We start from the raw sequence: 24,900 nt of genomic DNA, 5'->3' as shown, positions 1-24,900 counted from the left end.
GAAATTGAAGCTTAAAAACCTTCCATTGACTTCTCACTATCCTGAGGATAAAGTTCTGTTTCCTTGTCACCAAGCCCCCTGCCGGCCCATCTCTCCCTTTCTTCCCCCTTGCGCTGGTCACCCCAGTTTTGCAAACTCCCCCCAGTCTCCCTCGCCTCCAGGTGTCTGCAGAGCTGCTCCTTCGGCCAGGGAATGCCCTTTCCCGTTGTCACCTGCTGCCTTTTCTCTGCCTGGCTAAGCCGTCCCGTTCTTTGTCTCCACGTCATCACCCATCCTGCCGCCTCAGGCCTTGAGTCGCTCTCGGTGGAGCGTGTTTCACACTTTATATTGCAGTGGTTTTCAACCAAGGGTGGTTTTTACCCCCAAGGAGGCATTTGGTAATGTCCAGAGACATTTGTGGTTGTCACAACTGGGCAAGAGTGTCACACGAGCATTTCGTGGGTCGAGGCCAGGGATGTTGTGAAACTCCTTCAGAGCAGTGCTCCCCCAACAACGAATTACCCTGTGCAAAATGTCAATAGTGCTGAGGTTGAAAAACCATTACAGTTAGTAATGCTTTATTTACTCTATCGTTCTCTACACAAAACTCTTTGGGGGTCTGAATCATTCCCACTATATGCCTAGAGCCAGCTTGGTTGCTGGCAAATTGTGCAGGAGCTCTATAAAAATTTGTAAGTGAGTGAATTAACCGTGAGCTTGCTGAGAAGCTGTCGGCCACAGTCAAGGCCCAGTGGCTGCTGGAGCTCAGAGTGCCCTGTGGCCCTCGCCCCAGCTCAGTGCTCTCTGCGTCGCCCTGGATGGTAAGGGCTCAGGTCATTTTGTCCACTGCTGCACTTTCACAGCAGAGAAGGCAGTGGCACCCACTCCAGTGCCCTTGCCTGGAGAATCCCATGGATGGAGGAGCCTGGTGGGCTGCCGTCTATGGGGTCGCACAGAGTCGGACGCGACTGAAGCGACTTCGCAGCAGCAGCTACACTTTCACAGAGCTTCTATCACCAGTTACTGAGCCCTTGCTCTTTCAAAGTACAGTTTTATTTAAGATATAAACGCCTCTTTTTTAATGCAAGATTCTATGTTAAACACTGAGGTTTAAAGCTACATAAGACAAAAATCCCTGGCCTCGAAGTACTCGATTTTAGAAGAAAAAATAAGGCAAAATCTGTCTTACTGTTGTGGTTAATAATTAAATAGTATCATATGCTTCGCTGGTGGCTCAGACAGTAAAAATCTGACCAGGGTTCGATCTCTGGGTCGGGAAGATCCCCTGGAGAAGGAATGGGAACCCACTCCAGTATTCTTGCCTGGAGAATCCCATGGACAGAGGAGCCTGGCAGGCTGCAGTCTGTGGGGTGGCAAGGAGTCGGACACAACTTAGCGATTAACATATCGTGGATAACCCTATATCCCATTATCCACTGTGCGTTTTTAAATTAGTGTCTTAATATGCAAGCAGTAAAGTACAGAGTAAATATCATAAAATCCCATAAACTCTCAGTTAAGAGCAAAAGTAGGCTGAGAGGCCTAGAAAGATGATGATGACTCAGTGATGGGAAGAAGTCATCTTTGCCAGCTAGTACAAAAAAGACCTGTGGAACCAAATGATGTTTAAGATTCTTCCACATCTATAATTCTAAACAAATAGATTAGAAGATAACACTCTGGGCTTAACTGTGGACTCAGTTACTCGCGTTAGTGCTAAAGCTTTCGTCTTTGTCTTTGATTGAGAGGCTAGTAAAGGCATATTTTATTCATTTTTTGCTTATAAATTCTCCTCTGAAATAATTTGTTTATTTTCCCCCTTTAAAAAGTTGATAAACGGAATGGCTCAAGTCACATTTAACTCTGAAACAGCAGTTAAAGAATTGTCCTATGAAAGTCTAGAAGATTTAAACAACAAGTACCTCTATATCGGTGTGACAATCATAGAGTCTACAGGTAAGCTTGTTTTCCCTCTTAAACTTTCTCTTGGCAAATATTTGTTGTCGTTTATTTGCGAAGTCGTGTCCGACTCTTTTATAGCTCCATGAACTGCAGCCCACCAGGCTCCTCTGTCCATGGAATTTTCCAGGCAAGAATAGTGGAGTGGGTTGCCATTTCCTTCTCCAGGGGACCTTCCTGACCCAGGGCTTGAACCTGCAGCTCCTGTGTCTCCTGCATTGGCAGGCAGATTCTTTACCACTGACTGAGCCACCAGAGAAGATTCCCTGGAGGAGGGCATGTCAACCCACTCCAGTAGTCTTGCCTGAAGAATCCCATGGACAGAGAAGCCTGGCGGACTGTAGTCCATGGGCTCACAAAGAGTTGGATATGACCGAAGCAACTTAGCACGCACCAGAGAAGGGACTTTCTCTTGGGAAATATTTAGACAGCATATTAAAGGTATAAATATTTCATGCAATTTCTGTTTTCCTTTGCATGAAATACCACCTTTGTTTGTTTTTAGCACCCCCTCTTCCCCAAAAAGAAAAAAACAAAAAACAAAAAACAAGGCCTCCAGGTATCAAGATCTCATTAGGATTTTCTGTCCTGAATTTTTTCAAGCAAAATCTAGAAAATGTGAAAGCCTATTTAGATTTTATACACTCTCTGAAATGTGATTTGTTAAGATTCTTATATTTGGGCCTCCTATAATATTTTAAATGAGATCTACCAACTCATGAGAATATTTTTCACAGATATCTTTAGGCCTTTATTAGAAAGCTATTTTCTCCCTGTTGGTACATTTGGTTACCTTATTTTGCTGTTTGTGTCAGATTATGGAAAGCTCACAGGGGTGTATTTTGGAATCATTTGCTGAGTCATTTCCTCAAATCATACTCCATTGTATCAGTTCACATATAGTTTTAAATGTATATATTATAAATATCTGTAACCAAATCATTTGAAGGCTTGATAAATTTTTAACAAAGTTTGTACATTTTTATGAAAGTTACTAGTAATGCTTTACTAAGTAGTGCAATGAATTTTTATTTTTAATCCCTGTGCCCAATTTTGGAGTTGAGAGGGTTGTTGGTAATAAATGTATGATGTACACTTAAAAAAAAAAAGGTATAAATAATTAGTACATTCTTTCACATTTTACTTCCTTTCATAGTTAAATTTTACTTTTCCATCATTAAAACTGGGATTGGAGTGTAGCTTTGTCACTCCCTAGCCACTGGGTCTCTACTGTCTTGATGTCAAGAAGGGATGACACCCGCCCGTTTAACAGTCCAAGTGGCTCACAGCCTGTCTGGCTTGAACATCTGGCACCTCAGTTTTCTCACCCAGGAGGAATCAAAACCAGAGATTATGTGTGTAAAGACATTTGGTGAAGTACCATGCAAACGAAAGTTACCACGACTACCACAGTTTTATCCACTTAGCTGTATGATGATAGAGTTGAACAAAGTACATCATAAAGCCCTTTTCTTCTGGAATAGTAATTCTATCCAAAACTGGAGGTAATGTTTCTAACATGAGTCCAGTAACGGTATATGCCCCTCAGTGTTACGGCGGGAATGAAAGCGTCAGTGTGCACAGAGCACTCTCACCAGCACCTCCTTCCCCCCCCCCGCCCCCCGTCTCCATCTTCCCCTCCTCCTCTTCCTCCCCGTCTTCCCCCTTCTTCTTTCTCTCCTCCTCACCACCTATTTTCTTTCCTTAGCATTCTTAATGTCTTGTCTAGTACTCTTAACCCTCACTCCAATGGTTTTAATGGTTAATAATTATTACCCCCAGTTGGATTACTTTGTCTTACTTCTGATATATCTTGATTACTAATGTACCTTATATTTGCAGGTCTATATTGAACCCCCATGAACAAATAATTTAAACACACTAAGTCCATTTTTTAAAAAAATAAAATGACTGTTACACTAGAAGATTCCTCAGTCTCCTTCTACCTCTTTAAATTTGTCCTTCCAGGGTAGCAGAATGAAGAACTGAGGTAGTTACAGAGGTATTAAGCGCTTTGCATACATCAGATTATCAGTACATGTGGGAGAATGATGATGACTTTAGACTCCCTGCCCTGTCTATATTGTTGACATTATTTTAATGCTTCTTTCTTACTGCTATTTTTCTCAACTTATTTAAAATAAATTCAGTTTAAGCAATATTTATTAGATATGCAAAGAGTGCTGCTGAATGTGCAGGCTTACGAATGTTAATGATGCAGATTTCAGTACTCAAGCGGCTTGCAAACACGCATCAGCTTAAAGAAAAACAAAGAACTCTTTCACCAGAAGGGATTCCACGTGTGCTCCGAGCAAAGTGCTTAATGCCACTGACCTTCAGAAGCAGGCGAGCTCCTAGATGACGCTGAGCAAGCAACAAAGGTGTCCTGGAGCTGACGGGCCGTGTCTTGAAAGACCAGTAGGCTTTTGAGGAAGGGGTGACAGGCAGGGTGAAGTGGGGCACTCTTCAGAGAGGGGACGTGCCAAGGGTGACCGCTGAGAATAGCAGATTACTCGTTGGCTGAAGTATAGGATATATATGTAGGGGTGCCTATGTGCACGCTAAGTCACTTCAGTCGTGTCCAACACTTTGCGGTCCCACGCACTGAAGCCCATCAGGCTCCTCTGTCCATGGGATTCTCCAGGCCAGCATACTGGAGTGGGTTGCCATGCCCTCCTCCAGGAGCTCTTCCTGACCCAGGGTTCGAAACCATGTCTCTTCTATCTCCTGCATTTGCAGGCGGGTTCTTTACCACTAGCGCTTACCTGGGAAGCCCATATGTGGGAGTATCAGGGATATAATCCTGGAAAGAAGTTAGGGATACTAGAGCTCTGTATATTATTCCGATAACTTATTATATACAAGTTTTAGCTGAAGGGTAACACTATTGGGTCTTGCCAGTAGACCCTCTGGGTTCTCTCTACCTGAAGCTATTTTTTTATGTTTTCTCCAATTCTCTGTATATCCCTGCTCCCTAAAGATGACCTCCCTGTAAGGCTTAGTCTCTGGCCGACCCTTTCTTCTCTCCTTAATGCCTTCTATGTATTTAAATGAAACTCAAGCAACTGGTGAAAAGTGGCGTCCCCTCCTCAGATTTCTCCTCAGTCCGATCCCACTGCGCTACTTCCACAAGGGCCATCTCTACACAGAAGCCCTGAGCATAAGGCTTTGGAAACTCCTGAGGAGGGTCTAACTCTTCCCTGCACTGCCCCTCTGAACCAAGACCCGTGTCTACTTGCTGTTGGTAAATGAACGAGTGCAGGAATGGAGTGAGTGAGTGAATGGATGGGTCTGTGGAGACACATGGAGGCCGACGTAGCTCCGCGCACAGACCAGTAAGCGCTGCTAATAAAATGGAGGCCGACGTAGCTCCGCGCACAGACCAGCGCACTGCTAATAAAATCTTGTCATTTCTTTAGGTGGATTTTCTGAAGAAGCAGAAATTCCTGGCATCAAATATGTCCTTTCTCCCTACAGACTGAATTTGGTTGCTACCCCTCTTTTTGTGAAGCCTGGGATTCCATATTCTGTCAAGGTTACGTTGGGGGTGGGGGTACTGCTGAATGTGATTATCTTTCTCTAAAAATATGGGGGGATGACAAGCAAAGGAAGGATAAGGGAGAGGCAAAGCACAGAGGGAGCTCAACCTGTGCGTGAGATCTGCCTCTCTGACAGTGTAGCCAGCAGTGGGAAACTGCCAGCCGGCTTCTCTCTTGGGAATAATATCAAACCTTAGGACAGTATCAGCATTTAGCAGGATAGCCTGTGTTAGGTATTCCCTAAATGAGCCTTACATTAACGATATGTATTATAAATAAAACTCCATATGTCTATGGTTCAAAAAATACTAACATTTAAAATTATTTGGCAACACGTTCTCAAAAAGTCTTAAGATAGAGAGATCATTTCTTGAGAATAAAGCCCTTTGTCTCTGTGTTTATTTCCCTCGGTCTGAGAGTGCACTGCTGCGCTCTCCACTCTGCCTTCTCTTTGTACACGACGCATCTCTCTGTATCGTTCCCTGTCCTCTCCACCTCGACACTTTTCTGTCTGTCCCTGACTCTTTTCTCTCTGGTTTTTGTTTTTTTTTCTCCTTTTCAATATTTTCTCTCCTTCTTCTTTTTCTTTTTAAAATGCTGATAGTATGGAGCTAAAACATTTATCTGACTTTGTAATTATATTTTATTGTATTTAGTATTCTATATCTGATTATATATTATATAAAATACACGCTATTACATATACTATGTTTTATTATATTTATAAAATGAATATTTTTATTCCCTATCCTTTAGAAAACTGTAGATCACTGGCTTTTAAGAGAAAAAGATTCACCAGACCCCAAGCAACCTTTGGACATGCTTATAACTTCTTAATACATATACAACATATTTAATAATATATAACATGTTACTATATAATGCATATGATAATTTTATAATTTACTATAGAGTATAATAATATATACAATGATCATAAAAATGTCACTATATAGAACATATTTATTATTTTTAAATGTCTATATAATAATATATACAATGATCATAAAAATGTCACTATATAGAACATATTTATTATTTTTAAATGTCTATATATTATATTTATCTTTATATAAAATATATTTATATACTATATATCTTTATATATTTCACATCACATATAAAAATAAATAATGTAAACTATACCTTTGTGGAAATTCTATATGAATTTAGCATATGCATGGTGATGAGAGGTAGAGTTTATGAAGAAAAAAATGTATTTATTGTTCCTCATGGGGCTTCTCTGGTAGTTCAGCTGATAAAGAATCTTCCTGAAATGCAGGAGACCCCAGCTTGATTCCTGGGGGGGAAGATCCCCTGGAGAAGAGCATGCAACCCACTCCAGTATTCTTGCTTGGAGAAACCCCATGGACAGAGAAGCCTGGTGGGCTACAGTCCTTGGGTTGCAAAGAGTCGGACACAACTGAGTGGCTAAGCCCTAAACTATTATTTCTCATATCTAAGAGATTAATTCCCAGAAGTGATTGCTTCATTTTCTCTTTTATCTAGTTCTCAACCAATTGAAGAAACAGAAATTAAATAACAGGAGTCCTTATCTCATCTACTTGGCAGGCCTAATACAGTGTTTATATTCTGAGTCTTCTTGATATACAGGGGAATCCATTCAAGAATGATTTAACTAAATAACATTAGACCCTTTTATATATAAAATGAGAACATGTTTCTCTTTACTGAATTGAATATGAGTAATTTATACACTGGTGAGGAGAAAGGAAAATTATTTCAGAACTGTTTTGCTTTAAAAGAAGTGATGAGCTGTGGAAATGAATTTGGACTGTTCTGGCAAACAGGTGCAAGTTAAGGATTCATTTGACCATTTGGTAGGAGGGATCCCGGTGACCCTGAGCGCAAAAACGCTCGACGCGAACCAAGAGATAACTGACTTGGAGTCGAAGAAAAGTGTAACACGTTCCAGTGACGGAGTAGCTTCTTTTGTGGTGAATCTCCCATCTGAAGTGACGGTGCTGGAGTTCAATGTGAGCTGAATTCTCCTGTTAAATTTTCTAGGACAGTGTGTACTTTTGACTGTGTGTTTTGGCCAATGTGCAGAAAAAAATGTGGCAGATTTCAGACATGAGTCCAGCGAACAGTTCCACAATTTTGCAACCAAAGGAAAAAAAAAAAAAGCACCAGAGGCAATCTTCAAATTAATTGAATGGTCCTTTAGGAAGATAAATGTATCAGTTTTTTATTTCCGGTGAATTATTTTCTCTTGCATTAGTAAGACTGTATTAAAATCTAGAAGCATGAAATAGGAATAGCAGTGAAAATTAGTGATAGAAAGTCTCTCTTTCCCGCTTCACAGCCTTTCGTCTCTCTTCAGGCCCACAAAGGGGTCAAGTGTGGAAACCTCTCTTTTTTTCTAGCTATGTGAATCACTGTATCTGAAAGTTCACTTAATAGTCTCGTCTCCCAGCAAATAACATTTAGGTTCCCAACTCCAGATAAAAAATAACTTAGTAATGTGTGTCAACGACATCGACAGCATGTCAGCGGCACAGATTCACTGTCGTCTGCTGAGCCCGTATGAGGTGCCAGACGTCATACTAAGAGCTTTATGTAGAACACACTCAATACCCATTTAATCAGCTCTCGGAATCAGAGAATATTGTCTTTGCCATTTTGCTGCTGAGGAAACAGAGGCTTACCTCTCTTGTGGTTAAATAACTTATCCAGACTTAATAAATGATGGCCCTTGAATGCAAACCAATGTATATCTCACCCTAGACATTAACCCCTCTGCTGTCAAAGGCCGATATCACTGCCATGGTATCATTCCTGCTCCACTCTGAGTTTGTAAGCCCTTGTCTGTGCCACGACTTCACAGTGAAACTGGGCCAGAAAGTCTGTGTAATGTCCATTCATAACTCCTGTCCCCAGTCCTCGGGACCTGCCCACTGCTACCCCTGTAACCCATAAGAAAAGAACCCCAAGCTTGCCAAGACACTTCAAGAAGGATGCCAATATTTGCTCCATGAGCATCATTCTGTTTTCACTGCACCAGACTTTCCCACCATAACTCACAGTCCCATATCATCCCAGCTGCTGTCCAGAGCCTTTGTAAAGTTATTTGATACCACAGCTGTACAAACACATTGGAGGAGTGGATTTCTTTTTCTTTAGCAATTGGTGTTGTGAAATTTAGAAATGTATAAAGCAAAGAAAGGAATTTAAAAGGTATGTTTCACAGAAAACATACCTTTACATCACAGTCCATGTATCTTTGTTTAACTTTTTTTTTCCTTTTCAGATCAAGACCGAGGATCTAGATCTTCCCGAAGAAAATCAGGCCAGTAAAGATTACCGAGCAGTAGCGTATTCATCTCTCAGCCAAAGCTACCTTTATATTGACTGGACAGAAAACTATAAACATTTGCTTGTGGGAGAACATCTGAATATTGTTGTTACACCCAGAAGTCCGTATATTGACAAAATAACTCACTACAATTTCTTGGTAAGTATAATAGTGATTATACTTACAATTATACTTACAATTTACCTGATTGTCCTTTGCTTACAGAGAAGTGTTAGAATGATCCCTGACATATGTTCTCACAAAGCACTTCCAAGAACATCACCTAAATGAATAGTCAGTTTTTCAAAAGCCTTTGAGACAGAGCATGATTTTCATGACTATTTCACAGAAGAGGAAACTGAGGGACAAAGGACTTGAGACTCACCACAGTCATTCAACTTGGAAGAGAAAGGTTGTGATCAGAACTGGGAACCTCTGATTCTCTGTGTGACGTGCCTTTCATCAAAGAGAGTGCGATTCCTCAGCAGAGAGAGCCTGATTAAATTCCCACATTACCTCTGCTCTACTTCATGGCCACAGATTGCATACGTAGACACGTTTAAAATACATACATTTCAGTGTAATACAGGAGGGACCCAAATCCTGCTCTTAAGGGTTGAGTCATTTCAAACCTGCTCCAGGAATATCCCTATTACATCACTTACATTAAACAGAGGTATCAGTCAAGGCTGTCAGTGAAAGCTAGGAAAGAATGTACAAAAAATGTTATAGGCTTCATGACAATTACCAAAGAAATGGGATTAATTATTCTGATGTTCGGGCCAAACAAGTGATGATGACTTTCTTTTCAACAGTTTTAAGGAGAAAATTTAAATGACATTTAGTTAATTCCTGAACTGCACCCCTTCATCTGCACAGTGGAGACAGTATTCCCATCCTTCTGGTTATCATGGAAACTAAAAGAGTTAATTGAACATGAAGTTCCTGGCACATTGTAGGCCCTTGCAATGTTAACTTTCTTTTTCTTTAACATAATTTCTACTCCCACTCCCAAGCTCTATCCTAAAGCAAAGGTTATGTTTTGTAATTCCCATTTCTGCTGCTGTTTATTTTTAGGTTTTATCCAAGGGCAAAATTGTTCACTTTGGCACAAGGGACAAACTTTCGGATTCAGCTTATCAAAGCATAAACATCCCGGTGACGCAGGACATGGTCCCTTCCGCTCGCCTCCTGGTCTATTACATCGTTACAGGAGAGCAGACTGCAGAATTAGTGTCCGACTCAGTCTGGTTGAATATTGAGGAAAAGTGTGGCAACCAGCTTGAGGTAAGCCACAAATTATAAGTCCCAGTCAGATTTTCTCCTGAATAAAGGGGCTGCAAATGCAGCTATCTGTGAAGTTTTGTGTCGTACAAATGATTATTTTCTTTTCCAAATGACCTTTAGGTTCATCTGTCTCCAGAGACAGATGCATATTCCCCTGGCCAACGTGTGTCTCTTAATATGGAAACTGAGTTGGATTCCTGGGTGGCTTTAACAGCAGTGGACAGTGCTATATATGGAGTGCAAAGGACAGCCAAGAGACCCCTGGAAAGAGTTAAGTAGTGTGTGGCCTTCATTCCTGGGGTGGCCCTAGGCAGTGCTTCACAAATGGGGCCATTAGGGTAAGTTGTGGGGAAAGAACTAAATGAAGACTAGACTTGCTTTTCTACTGATACAATCTTCTCAGAACAGGGGCTCTTAGGAAGGTAAGCCATCCTCACGTTAGTCTCTAAAGCCCAGGTCTATCCTTTTTTACTTTTCCAAGTATGGAGTTAAGCACTTTAAAAGCATATGATGATGATAGTAGTGATCATGGGGCCAGAGTACCCCTGATTGGTAGGTTTGGAGATTTGGGAGCAGGGGACTTTACAGTAGCAGCACCAGGGAAGAATGAATAGGCAACCTCTGGGGGATTTTGGCTTTTGTTTCTTTTTTTTAACTCATTAAAATCTGTGGCCCAGAAATCTGAAAATTATTCATTTACTCTGAAAGTGAAAGTGAAAATTGCTCAGTTGCGTCTGACTCTTTGTGACCCCATGGACTATACAGCCCATGGAATTCTCCAGGCCTGAGTACTGGAGTGGGTGGCCTTTTCCTTCTCCAGGGGATCTTCCTAACCCAGGGATCAAATCCAGGTCTCCTGCATTGCAGGCGAACTCTTTACCAGCTAAGCCACAAGGGAAGCATAAGAATACTGGAGTGGGTAGCCTATCCTTTTCCCAGGGGATCTTCCCAACCCAGGAATCGAAACAGAGTCTCCTGCATTGCTGGCGGACTTTTTTCCTCTAAGTTCCCATTTACCTCCCCTGTGTGAAGTGAAAGTTGTTCAGTCGTGTCCGACTCTTTTCCACCCCATGGACTATACAGTCCACAGAATTCTCTAGGCCAGAATACTGGAGTGGGTAGCCTTTCCCTTCTCCAGGGGATCTTCCCGACCCAGGGATTGAACCCAGGTCTCCCGCTTTGCTGGCAGGTTCTGTACCAGCTGAGCCACCAGGGAAGCCCTTACCTCGCCTATGCTCTGCTACTATTTTCTTGACTTGAATTTCTTTGAAGAAGGAAGAAAGAACTGAGAAACTATTAAGTTAAAAATATTCAGAAAGGAAAAATTATTTGGAGTCAAAATTAAAACTGGGAAAAGCCTTCCCCCAAACAAATTCTCATTCACTTAGAACCTAGCGCCCTCTTTCCCAAAATACGAGAGATTGTGCTGTTTTTTTTCTTTCAGTGATTTAAAAGCTAGCTTATTAATTCACTTATTCATACGTTCACTCATTTATTCTTTTTTGGACATTATATTGATTACAGTATGCACTCTATGTACAAAACAGCATGGGTCGATTTCAAAGCATCGTCTCATCAAAGCTTAAAACTTAGTTCTTGATTTCATTTTGAATAGGCATGTATTTTTGAAAACAAAAGAACAAACTAAAGGAAGGAAGTTGGGAAATTCGGTCTTTGGCCATTTGATAAACGATAGGCCTGTGCATTTCACAGATTTGTTAGAGTCATGTAACAGTCTGTACCTTTAGTTTTTCAGAAGAATGATCTCCATATCTGATTAGGCTTACTATTTTGCCCTTTAGGAATTGTGCTAAGAATTATTAAATTAACTAAGTACCTCTGAATAGGTATTTCAAACTTTAGAGAAGGGTGACCTGGGCTGTGGGGCAGGCGGTGGCCGAGACAATGCAGAGGTGTTCTACCTAGCTGGACTCACTTTCCTCACCAACGCAAACGCAGATGACACCCGAGAAAACGGTAAAACACACCGCTTTTTGTTTATTCTTCAAACTGGTTACTGAAATTTACATGAACAATTTGCCTCCCAGACATCGTTGTTGTCCCTCCTCCAGAATAATTCACTACATTGATCTTACGGTAACATGACTAGGTAACTCCTCTGTATAAACGGTTTCATTAGACTTCAAGATAAAGTACAAATTCTTTTCTGTAATACTCCAGGCCCTCTGTGATCTTCTCCCTGGCTCTTTGCAGCTGTTTCTCACCCACTCTACGTGACCTTATGTTTATGCCGTAGAGAACCAAGTGTAGCTATGGGTGGCACTAGCCTATTTTACATTATTAGGACTGCTTTCCCTTTTATTAGCCTGCAGAAGCTAGTGGAAGAATCATCTCCTCTATGCAACCTCTTCCTCATATAGAATTGATCATTTCCTCTCCTTTAATAGGGGGACTACTATAGGGACTAGATCTATTTATAAGTAATTTAATAGAAGTACATCACTCAGTTCAGTTCAGTTCAGTTCAGTCGCTCAGTCGTGTCCGACTCTTTGCGACCCCATGAACCGCAGCACGCCGGGCCTCCCTGTCCATCACCAACTCCACTATACAGCCTTAGACTTAGTGACCCATCTGGTTTCAGTCACTGCACTGGGAACTCTTTAAGGGCAAGGACCACACCTTAATCGTTTTATTTCTGTGGTTTTAAAACTGTTCATCATTATACTTGATACTATTATTTATAATAAAATAAGCACAGAAGATAATTAAAATAGCATCAGATCAGATCAGATCAGTCACTCAGTCGTGTCCGACTCTTTGTGACCCCATGAATCGCAGCACGCCAGGCCTCCCTGTCCATCACCAACTCCCAGAGTTCACTCAGTTCACGTCCATCGAGTCAGTGATGCCATCCAGCCATCTCATCCTCTGGCGTCCCCTTCTCCTCCTGCCCCCAATCCCTCCCAGCATCAGAGTCTTTTCCAATGAGTCAACTCTTCACATGAGGTGGCCAAAGTACTGGAGTTTCAGCTTCAGCATCATTCCTTCCAAAGAAATCCCAGGGCTGATCTCCTTCAGAATGGACTGGTTGGATCTCCTTGCAGTCCAAGGGACTCTCAAGAGTCTTCTCCAACACCACACTTCAAAAGCATCAATTCTTCGGCTCTCAGCCTTCTTCACAGTCCAACTCTCACATCCATACATGACCACAGGAAAAACCATAGCCTTGACTAGACGAACCTTTGTTGGCAAAGTAATGTCTCTGATTTTCAATATGCTATCTAGGTTGGTCATAACTTTCCTTCCAAGTCTTTTAATTTCATGGCTGCAGTCACCATCTGCAGTGATTTGGAGCCCCCCAAAATAAAGTCTGACACTGTTTCCACTGTTTCCCCATCTATTTCCCATGAACTGATGGGACCGGATGCCATGATCTTCGCTTTCTGAATGTTGAGCTTTAAGCCAACTTTTTCACTCTCCACTTTCACCTTCATCAAGAGGCTTTTGAGTTCCTCTTCACTTTCTGCCATAAGGGTGGTGTCATCTGCATCTCTGAGGTTATAAAATAGCATAGCTAACAAAAACTTGGCTCACTCCTAAGGGCTCAGGTATTTCCTTGTAATGAGTGAACCAAAAGGGTTATAGGATCTAAAACCAAACTCAGATCAAACAAGTCAAAATGTGTAACGACAGATTGTGGGCCCCTCCAAAAACAAGTCGCACTGAGATGTGAGTGTGCAGAGCTTGGTCAAAACCAGGTTCTCAGTATTTGTTGAATGAGTTATGTGAATGTTTAAAAAAAAATAATTTCATGGAATTTTGTGTTTTTTGAGATTTTTATCTCTTTCCCCCCTCCTTTTTTTCTTTATCTTTTTAAAACAGATGAACCTTGTAAGGAAATTCTCAGGCCAAAGAGAATGCTGAAAAAGAAGATAGAGGAAGAAGGTATTATAAAGATTTCATGTGATTGTCAAAAGGTTATGATCATGTAATTCAAAAGCTGGGAAAAATTAAACATCATCTAATTTCTCCTCGTTCCGATGAATGGGTGAAAAGGAAGCTGTATACAGACACCTAGCTCGTCTCCCTCGGAGACTCATCTAAACAAGCCCAACAGGTCATTCGCCAGAACCTTAATCCAAGGGAAACAAGTCTTTGTTATTTCTATATCTAAAATATAAAAGATTAACTTTTATTTGTTACAAATATTTCCTCTCTGCAAACTTCATCTAGTGACTAAAATTACATTCTTCCATTTTATTCTAACAAAATCCATGGTTTAATTAACTTTGAGATATACCTAGATGTCTATCTCTTCTTGCATACTTTTATTTATTTTTTATTTTTTTTATTTCACTTTACAATATTGTATTGGTTTTGCCATATATCAAAATGAATCTGCCACAGGTATACATGTGTTCCCCATCCTGAATCCTCCTCCCTCCTCCCTCCCCATACCATCCCTCTGGGTCGTCCCAGTGCACCAGCCCCAAGCATCCAATGTCGTGCATCGAACCTGGACTGGCGACTCGTTTCATATATGATATTATACATATTTCAATGCCATTCTCCCAAATCATCCCACCCTCTCCCTCTCCTACAGAGTCCAAAAGACTGTTCTATACATCAGTGTCTCTTTTGCTGTCTCGTATACAGGGTTATTGTTACCATCTTTCTATTGCATGCTTTTAATACTTAAGAATAAGTTGGATTATTGGGAGGAATAAGCCCAACAGAAATTATTTTTAAGTATTATTTAAACAGAGATATGATAATTGGCAATGATACAGTAGAAAGAACACTGAACCAGGAGCCAGTGACCTGAGCTCAACCAATAAGGATGTTTATAGTAATACAATAATACTTTGCATTTATATATGAGTCATTTTAATTCTGGCTTTCATTCTGAGTTTTAATGATATCAAAAGAGAGATATTGGTTAATCCAAGCATTTATGATGAAGGATGATGCCACTGGTGAAGGTGTACAAACTACAAGAAACGTTTGAAAAAAACAGGATATTTAGCTTGAAGAACATACTTGTATAGTGATAACTATCTTCAAATGTTTTGCAAACTTCTCAGATTAACTTACTTTATTCAAAAGGGCGCTGAATCCAAGGTGCTCATTTCAAAAGCCAGTACTTCAGTTAGTTGCAGGAAGCCCTTAAACATTTAGTGTGCATCAGAATGGACAATGGACTGTTTCATGAGGCCACACTCTCCCCATTCCTATGGTAGTTCCACAAGGAGGCTGGACAGTCCACCAGCCGTGACTGTTGTGGGCCAGGGGTCCTGTGGCAGCAGAAACCGGGTATCCCTCGAGAGCCCTTCTAAGCGTGAGATGTTTGACTCTATGCATAATCAAGGGCATTTGAATTATGATCATTTCAGCTGCTAAATACAGAAACGCATGGGTGAAGAAATGTTGTTATGATGGAGCCCATCGGAATGATGATGAAACCTGTGAGCAGCGAGCCGCTCGGATTCAGGCAGGCCCCATATGTATCAAAGCTTTCAAGAGCTGTTGTGCCATCGCAAGCCAGTTCCGGGCTGATGAGCATCACAAAAATATGCAACTAGGAAGGCTGCGTAAGTTTGGCATTTTCTATTGGAAAATATGGAAAATTTGATGTCACTTTATGCTGCCAAAAAAGGCAGTGTTCATGCTCTACTTAAAATGGAAAGTAGAAAAGATAACTTGTGAATGCTCTTAAGAAAAAAAATTGTTGTCACTTTGGGGAATCAGAAGAGGTGAATACAGAACAGAGCAGAGCGCTCTCGTCCGTAGTTAAGACCCAGACAGGTCTGAAGCTGACTCAGCCCATAAACGTGAATGGTTTTTCATCCTCTCTGAGCCTCACTCTCCTCATTTTTAAAGCAAGAAACTTGGGCCAGATGATATCTAATATGCCTTTGGGTTCTACAATTTCATGATTCTGTGATATTACAACCATTAAAATCCCGTTTGTACCTATACTGACCAAGTATAGCAGAAGATTTCAAAGTGTAGCATTAAGTCAAATGTACTTACGTACAAGTTGAAATCGTATTTCAATTGAAACCACCATATACATCTTCAGAATTAACAGATTTTCAGAACTTTTAGGACTTTCAATTCATTCACATACAGTCAAAACAAACAAAAACGGAACGATAGACCCTGCTTGACTGTTTTGCTTAACAGTACGTCTTAAACGTTATCGTTCTGAGTGGGTTTATTTCTGCAGAAATAAACTCCTGTGGCCATTTGTTGAAACCAAGTCATTAGATAGATGTAAGCTGTTTTCAGACTTTTGCTTATTACGCGCAGTATTTTGTATGAACAATCTAGTGCATATCCCTTTCTCGAGGTCCAGGTCTTCAACTCTAACCATCTGGGTTGGCATCAGTTGCCTGGAATTCAGCCTCTCCAGTTCCCGCCTCTGTTCCTTGTTCTAGACAGCTTAGCCTCCCAAATCTCACGCCTGGTGTTGCAACTCCGCTGGGGTCTGTATGGGTTTCTCTCCCTGCTCTGAAGCCTGTAAACTGCCTCCAGATAGTAAACCTGGATAATTTGGGGGTTTACCTAATCTGTCTCCCTTCCCTGAGGGATCCCTGATCTGGCTCACTTAAGCTCTAATATCTGAAAGCAAGCTATTGTGTCTGGTTTTCTAGTTTTTTTTTAAGGCAGAGAAGTAACTCTAGTCCCTATCAGAACATCTTGGACATAAGCAGATATTCTGCTCATTTTTATTAAAGGAAATATAAATAAATGTCTGCAGTAAGGCAAAGAATCACATAAACTTCCCTATTTTATAAAATAATAACAATTGTTGCAATTTTTAAATGTAAATAACTTTTTAAAATTTTACTTATTTATTTATTTGGCTGCACTGGGTCTTAGTTATGGCATGTGGGATCTAGTTCCCTGACCAGGGGTCAAACCCAGGTCCCCTGCATCAGGAGCCCAGACTCGTAGCCACTGGACCGCCAGGAAAATCCCTGCAATAGATAGGAGCAGACTTCATAGACTAGTTAGCATTTTGTACAATTTTCAGAACATGAAACATTTAGCAATTTAGAAAAAAATTCATTAAATATATTTTTATGCTTTATTCATTTTGTCAGTGCTGCTAGTGGAGAAATCCTAAGGCCTTTATTGTTCTATTTTGAAACTGCTAAACAAAATGTTTCACTGACCTTTCAGAAAATACTTAAGCTATTGATTAATGTCTACATTTAAAAATTCAGCCCTAGGTAGAATTTTTGCTGTTTTTCCATAATCATATATACTTTGCCCCCAGATATAAAGTCTCTTTTACCAGTAACCAAACCAGAAATAAGAAGCTATTTTCCAGAAAGCTGGCTATGGGAAGTTCATCGTGTCCTGAAAAGGTATTATATTTCTTTGACATTCCTCTGAAAAATATGGGAAAATATAACCAAAAATCTGGAAGCTACCCATTTCCCAACAGTTTATTTAGGAGTTAAGATCATACCACCACTGGGTCGAATTTTATTTTACTTTTTTTTTTAACATGTGGTTTGCTCTGAGAATTAGCTCCACGGCAAGGTCAGCTCTTGGGGAAGAAGGGTCCTATCCCACTCAACGTCATTCCATTTAAATTAGTCTTTGCCGAGCACAGCTGTGTGCCTTACGCTGTATCACACAGCTGTTTTCATCCTGAAATACCTGTAACTACAAAACAAACATTGATTACTAGGGAGCAAGGTTCTGCTCTTGTTAAAGTCCCTGTTCAACACTTGCTTATGGACTGCCTACTCTGTACCAGGCACTGGAGACAGTGCTGCTTCCCTGCACATCACCCTTCCTCAGGTGGCCAGGAGCGGGGATGGATGGGATCTCAAAGCACAGACTTTCCAAGGAGCAGTCAAGGCAGTGAGTTCTGGGCCTGACATCCGACTTCTTCTGGGTCCCCTGGTCTCTACCCTTGTCCCGCAGATTCCTCCTCCACAGTGTTGTCCACGTCATCTGACTTTGCCCCTTGGCTTGCATTTCCCTTCCTAAGCCTTTCTATCACCGTTCCCCCACCTAATGACTGGATGTATTACCCCTTCAATGAACCCTGTTACACATATCACGCAGGATAATAAGGTCCTGTTTACCCAACTACCTATCACATTAAAATGTAAATACTTCCAGAGTAAGGACTAAATTCAGACCAGTTTTATATCCAATACCTGGCGTAGGGTCCAGCTTGCAGAGGCCCTAAAACGAATGTGTTGAATCAATGCACACTGCCTCTGAACTTTTTTTGTTTTATTGGTACAATTTATTTACTGAATATAGACTGTGAACTAACTGCTTGAGAGAGAACAGTATCAGTGAGTGCTGTATACTCAGTATTTAGTGCTATGCTTGACACAAAGTTGATGCACAATCGTTGTTTGTTGAACGAGTACAAGCTTGAGCTTCATCAGAAATTTTTAGTTACGTCAGCTTTGTGGTGGGCAGTTTTAAGGTACATTAGTAGTTTGCTTCCCTATTTTAGAACACCCCACACAATACACAGCCCATGGGGTCACAAAAGAGTGAGACACGACTTAGCAACTAAACAACATGATAAATGTAATTTTTTCTTTGAACTGTATGTTTTGCAGTGTTTCAAAGGTATCCTTCCGAGTTTGAATTCTCACCATACCAGTAAAATATGTAAAAATATGGAACGAGTATAAGAGTCACTGGATATATTTTTCTTGCTTGATTTCTCCTTAATACCTGTTGTGATTTTGTTCTGGTGTGATTTTTTTTTTTTCTTTCTTCTAAAGTAGTATGAGGCAAAAATTCTGCAAGTTGTCAATTTTGGTTGGTGAATGTCCCATTGTATTTGAATATCAACATTTTAACTTTCAGGAACCAATTGCAGTTTGTGCTACCTGATTCTCTAACTACCTGGGAAATTCAAGGTGTTGGAATTTCAAATAGCGGTAAGCAAATTGAAGTTATATATTTACGTGAGAAGTGATTTGATTTGGCAAAGCGCAGGGTTTTTAAAATTACGATCTCTTTAGTTTATCCAGAACTTAAGGGGGCCGCTTATTAAAGTCTATTTATAATGTATTACAAGGAGGCTTAGAAGCGCTCACATCTTGGACTGTATCCGTTTCCTCTTTTTTCTTCTGTTAGTCATCATTTTATCAAGACTGAGGTGAAGCCCCCACTTTTCTTGTTTTATTCTCAGTGACTAGAAGATGGAGTAGAGTTAGAGACAAATACAGGATTTCGCTCCTGGCCTAGTCCCCTTCTGTGGTGATTTAGCGCAGATACTTTATAAATAACCTCAGGCCCGGCTTGTTTGTTCGCTTGCTGTTTTGTGTTCTTATAAATCTTGGCTTCCACAACCAAAATTTGATGCCTGTTAAATGGAACCTATAACGAGTATCTAAAAAAGAGATTTGGTGCTTTAGTTAGTAATCATTCTCACTCCTTGAATAGAATTAAATACTTTTTGGACAAACGCAGTTTTCTGTTAATACCAGAATTACTGAACGAAGATCAATGATATAAGAATAGGCCTTAAACTTTCTCACCACAAGAAAAACATTGTGTAGTGTGTATGGTCGTGGATGTTCCCTAGACTTATCGTGGTGATCACTTACAATGTGCACAGATATCGAATCACTGTGTCGTACACCTGAAGCTACTATAATGTTATATGTCAATTACAGCTCAGTTTTTAAAAATCAGTGCATCGAAAATTCAAGGAAAATTCCATAAGGATAATAGGGCAGAGAAAAAACATGATCTGGCATTCATTTTTCCTTGAAGCAAAGCAAATCTGAGACATTTTAGTACTGATAAGGTATTATGGGAATTCCCTAATTCACTTCAACTTTGCTTTTACTTGGGCTGAAGGTATATGTGTTGCTAATACTCTGAAAGCAAAAGTGTTCAAAAGCGTCTTCCTGGAAATGAATATACCATATTCTGTTGTACGAGGGGAACAGATCCAACTGAGTGGAACTGTTTACAACTATAGAACATCTGGAATTCAGGTAAGTAAATATTTATGGTATGTTCAAATAAATGGGAAAAAATGAAGATGTCCCTAGTCTTCTGAGAATTCTATTAATGGAATTACCATGTACACAAAAAATAAAAACTCAGTGAAGGGAAGAAGAAAAGTTAGAATTATTCATACAATTCCCGTTAATGAAGAACACGAGTCCTAAGATAATCGGCATGCTGTGCAGGCTCACTTTGGTTCATCCTTCACCCTGGACTTTGAGTTTCCTGATTTTGCCTCTGACAACCCTTTCCTGTCCTCTTTGGGCCATTCCCACTCTTCACTTTGCACATCTTGCCTTCCCCTTGGAAAACTTGATTTCAAACCTCTCACCTATGACACAACCTCCTGCCTGTCCTGACTCACGAACTTGATACTTTGTAGGTACTGTTCTACAGCAACAGCGCTGCTGAAACTTCCAACTCATGGACTTCACTACTTTTACTCTTCATTAGCCCTCTCAGGAGAAGTGATGGCGCCCCACTCCAGTACTCTTGCCTGGAAAATCCCATGGATGGGGGAGCCTGGTAGGCTGCAGTCCGTGGGGTCGCTAAGAGTCAGACACGACTGAGTGACTTCACTTTCACTTTTCACTTTCATGCACTGGAGAAGGCAATGGCACCCCACTCCAGTACTCTTGCCTGGAAAATCCCATGGATGGAGGAGCCTGGTGGGCTACGGTCTACGGGGTCGCTAAGAGTCGGACACGACTGAGTGACTTCACTTTCACTTTTCACTTTCATGCACTGGAGAAGGCAATGGCACCCCACTCCAGTACTCTTGCCTGGAAAATCCCATGGATGGAGGAGCCTGGTGGGCTACGGTCTACGGGGTCGCTAAGAGTCGGACACGACTGAGTGACTTCACTTTCACTTTTCACTTTCATGCACTGGAGAAGGCAATGGCACCCCACTCCAGTACTCTTGCCTGGAAAATCCCATGGATGGAGGAGCCTGGTGGGCTACGGTCTACGGGGTCGCTAAGAGTCAGACACGACTGAGTGACTTCACTTTCACTTTTCACTTTCATGCATTGGAGAAGGAAATGGCAACCCACTCCAGTGTTCTTGCCTGGAGAATCCCAGGGACGGGGGAGCCTGGTGGGCTGCCGTCTATGGGGTTGCACAGAGTCAGACACGGCTGAAGTGACTTAGCAGCAGCAGCCCTCTCATGCTAAAGCCTTTACTTCACTCCTCATTCAGGTTAGAATTCATAAGCCATCATTGTAATCTCACTGATTAAAAACATGCCAGCTCCCTTTATCTTCTTTTGCTCTGGGTACACTCTGTGAAAAACTCCAACCTTGGTCAGATCCACCATTTGTCTTCTTTTTGCCAACACATTTCTAAACAGAATTATGCATTAGGCTGACTGATTTCACTTGAAAAATCACATTCGCAAGACTTTATACAGGAACTCGATGCAGTCTGAACATCTGACTTTATTAAAAAAAAAAAAAAGCTGTGATTTCATTCTTAGACATAAGTATTCCAGTGGTCTCCAAAAATTTTGCTTATACCTCCCTAAATTTTTTTCAGAAAAAAATGTACCCCATTGGCACATTTTTAAATTGGCATCTAAAATTATTCATCATAAATTCAAAGAATATGCAAATCTATAACTTTGGAAACTCTGCTGCTGGTGCTAAGTCACTTCAGTCGTGTCTGACTCTGTGCGACCCCAGAGATGGCAGCCCACCAGGCTCCCCCGTCCCTGGGATTCTCCAGGCAAGAACACTGGAGTGGGTTGCCATTTCCTTCTCCAGTGCATGAAAGTGAAAAGTGAAAGTGAAGTCGCTCAGTGTTGTCCAACTCCTAGCGATCCCATGGACTGCAGCCCACCAGGCTCCTCCGTCCATGGGATTTTCCAGGCAAGAGTACTGGAGTGGGGTGCCGTTGCCTTCTCCGTTGGAAACACTTAAGTATTGTATTTTAAAAATAAAACTATCATATCAAACTTTTATAGAGCAGAACCTAAATACCATAACAATCCATTTTAAAATATGCAAATAAACTCATTAACAACAGATTATATACCATTCCTTTTATCTGTAAACTTATATTTCCATTCCACTCTCCTAAAGTTATATGTTTTAAGCTTGAATGTTTTCTCTCAATTAATCATACTCTGATACAACAAAAATATGTACATACACTGAAATTGAATTATTTTAAGTTTCCTGATTATAAGATTCTAAGTGTCAAGTAATTGCTTGCTGATTTAGTTAACAATGTATTTGGGTTTTGGTAGGTATTATCCTGAATTTGGGCTTCCCAGGTGGTGCCAGAGGTAAAGAACTTGCCTGCCAGTGCAGGAGACTTAAAAGACTCAGGTTTGATCCTTGAGTCAGGAAGGTCCCCTGCAGGAGGGCATGGCAACCCATGGAGAGAGGAGCCCGGCCAGCTACCATCCATAGGGTCACAAAGAGCTGGACACAACTGAAACGACTTAGCAGGCACATCCTGAATTTAGAAATTACTGTGACGGAAACTGATGCCGGGAAAAGACCCTGATGCTGGGAAAGACTGAAGGCGGGAGGAGAAGGGGACGGCAGAGGATGAGACGGTTGGATGGCGTCACCAACTCGATGGACATGAGTTTGAGCAAGCTCTGAGAGCTGGTGATGGACAGGGACGCCTGGCGTGCTGCGGTTCATGGGGTCGCAAAGAATCGGACATAACTGAGTGACTGAACTGACTGTAAGGGAAACTGACCTGCTTATAATATTGAATATTTTACATCTCTTCATTCTTTTGCTTCATGTGCTAGGTCAGAGGTCAGCAATCTGTGGCCTGTGGGCCAAAACTGGCCTGCTCTCTCCTCTTCTATGGCAGATAAGCTAAGAATGTTTTTCACATCTCTAAAAGTTTGGGGGGAGGGGGGCGGGAAAAAGAAGAATATTTCATGGCACATCAGAATTATATGAAATTCAAATTTCCGTGTCCATGAGTAAGGTTTAAAGCTACACTCACCTGTGTGTACCACCCACAGCAGGGTTTGGCAGCTGTGACACAGACCACGTGTAGTGCCTTCATTGCACTGCACTACTGCTCAAAGAGCAATGCAAACTGCGATGACGTGATTATAACCAGACGCATCTCATGGTATTGCCATCTTTTATTTCTTTTTTAAATTGTCAGTGTATTCTTCATCACATCAAAACAAGAAACAAGAACATCCACAATATCTTTGGTTCAGTTCAGTCGCTCAGTCGTGTCCGACTCTTTGCGACCCCATGAATCGCAGCACGCCAGGCCTCCCTGTCCATCACCAACTCCCGGAGTTCACTCAGACTCACGTCCATCAAGTCAGTGATGCCATCCAGCCATCTCATCCTCTGTCATCCCCTTCTCCTCCTGCCTTCAATCTTTCCCAGCATCAGGATCTTTTCAAATGAGTCAGCTCTGTGCATCAGGTGGCCAAAGTATTGGAGTTTCAGCTTCAACATCAGTCCTTCCAATGAACACCCAGGACTGATCTCCTTTAGGATGGACTGGTTGGATCTCCTTGCAGTCCAAGGGACTCTCAAGAGTCTTCTCCAACACCACAGTTCAAAAGCATCAATTCTTCGGCACTCAGGTTTCTTTATAATCCAACTCTCTCATCCATACCTGACTATTGGAAAAACCATAGTTTTGACTAGATGGAACTTTGTTGGTAAAATAATGTCTTTGCTTTTGAATATGCTATCTAGGTTGGTCATAACTTTCCTTCCAAGGAGTAAGCGTCTTAATTTCATAGTGGCAGTCACCATCTGTAGTGATTTTGGAGCCCAAAACAATAAAGTCTGACACTGTTTCCACTGTTTCCCCATCTATTTCCCATGAAGTGATGGGACCGATGCCATGAGCTTAGTTTTCTGAATGTTGAGCTTTAAGCCAACTTTTTCACTCTCCACTTTCACTTTCACTTTCATCAAGAGGCTTTTTAGTTCCTCTTCACTTTCTGCCATAAGGGTGGTGTCATCTGCATATCTGAGGTTATTGATATTTCTCCCGGCAATCTTGATTCCAGCTTGTGCTTCTTCCAGCCCAGCATTTCTCATGATGTACTCTGCACATAAGTTAAATAAGTAGGGTGACAATATACAGCCTTAATGTACTCCGTTTCCTATTTGGAACCAGTCTGTTGTTCCATGTCCAGTTCTAACTGTTGCCGCCTCCTGACCTGCATACCGATTTCTCAAGAGGCAGATCAGGTGGTCTGGTATTCCCATCTCTTTCAGAATTTTCCACAGTTTATTGTGATCCACACAGTCAAAGGCTTTGGTGTAGTCAGTAAAGCAGAATAGATTGTTTTTCTGGAACTCTCTTGCTTTTTCCATGATCCAGCGGATGTTGGCAATTTGATCTCTGGTTCCTCTGCCTTTTCTAAAACTGGCTTGAATATCTGGAAGTTCACGGTTCATGTATTGTTGAAGCCTGGCTTGGAGAATTTTGAGCATTACTTTGCTAGCTTGTGACATGAGTGCAGTCATGCTAATTTGGGCTTTTTTAATGAAATGATGTAGAGACACAATTCTATTGCAGTCCTCTGAAGAGCTTTCATCTTGGGTTGCAGTTGGCTTAATCAATCCCAAATTTGGCAATCTCAGTCCAGTTCTTTTAACCTTTAGCTAGGATGCTTGGAGACTGTGCTGTGCATAATTCAAGGGTTGGCCAGGTTTGAGTAAAGTTTATACACAACTTGGAACTCCTTCATTTTTCCACTGTGGTGGCTGTGCTATACTCTGTCCCTGGGTTCTTCAAGCCAATAAGATGGTAGGTTCTAACAGAGGTTCTCAAGGAGAAGACTCTTGAGAGTCCCTTGGACTGCAAGGAGATCCAACCAGTCTATTCTGAAGGAGATCAG

General features: G+C 41.3%; 1 protein-coding gene across 2 annotated transcripts in view; it reads left to right on the top strand.

The window, feature by feature from the left end:
* The window catches only part of C5 (complement C5), a 97,784-nt gene that overhangs the window by 22,575 nt on the left and 50,309 nt on the right, over positions 1-24,900 (top strand). For both annotated transcript variants that reach the window (XM_061426727.1, XM_061426730.1), the window contains exons 9-20: positions 1,809-1,935; positions 5,358-5,473; positions 7,289-7,474; positions 8,749-8,952; positions 9,871-10,080; positions 10,201-10,350; positions 11,928-12,057; positions 13,924-13,986; positions 15,435-15,632; positions 17,327-17,417; positions 18,898-18,971; positions 19,900-20,039. In XM_061426727.1, coding sequence (XP_061282711.1) covers positions 1,809-1,935; positions 5,358-5,473; positions 7,289-7,474; positions 8,749-8,952; positions 9,871-10,080; positions 10,201-10,350; positions 11,928-12,057; positions 13,924-13,986; positions 15,435-15,632; positions 17,327-17,417; positions 18,898-18,971; positions 19,900-20,039 — 1,689 coding nt within the window. The remainder of the gene's footprint in view (positions 1-1,808; positions 1,936-5,357; positions 5,474-7,288; positions 7,475-8,748; positions 8,953-9,870; positions 10,081-10,200; positions 10,351-11,927; positions 12,058-13,923; positions 13,987-15,434; positions 15,633-17,326; positions 17,418-18,897; positions 18,972-19,899; positions 20,040-24,900) is intronic.

The sequence above is a fragment of the Bos javanicus genome, chromosome 8 (genome assembly GCF_032452875.1).
Source record: "Bos javanicus breed banteng chromosome 8, ARS-OSU_banteng_1.0, whole genome shotgun sequence".
Taxonomy (NCBI): Eukaryota; Metazoa; Chordata; class Mammalia; order Artiodactyla; family Bovidae; genus Bos; species Bos javanicus.
Note: the sequence above shows the minus strand (reverse complement) of the source record. Positions and strands in the feature narration are given on the sequence as shown.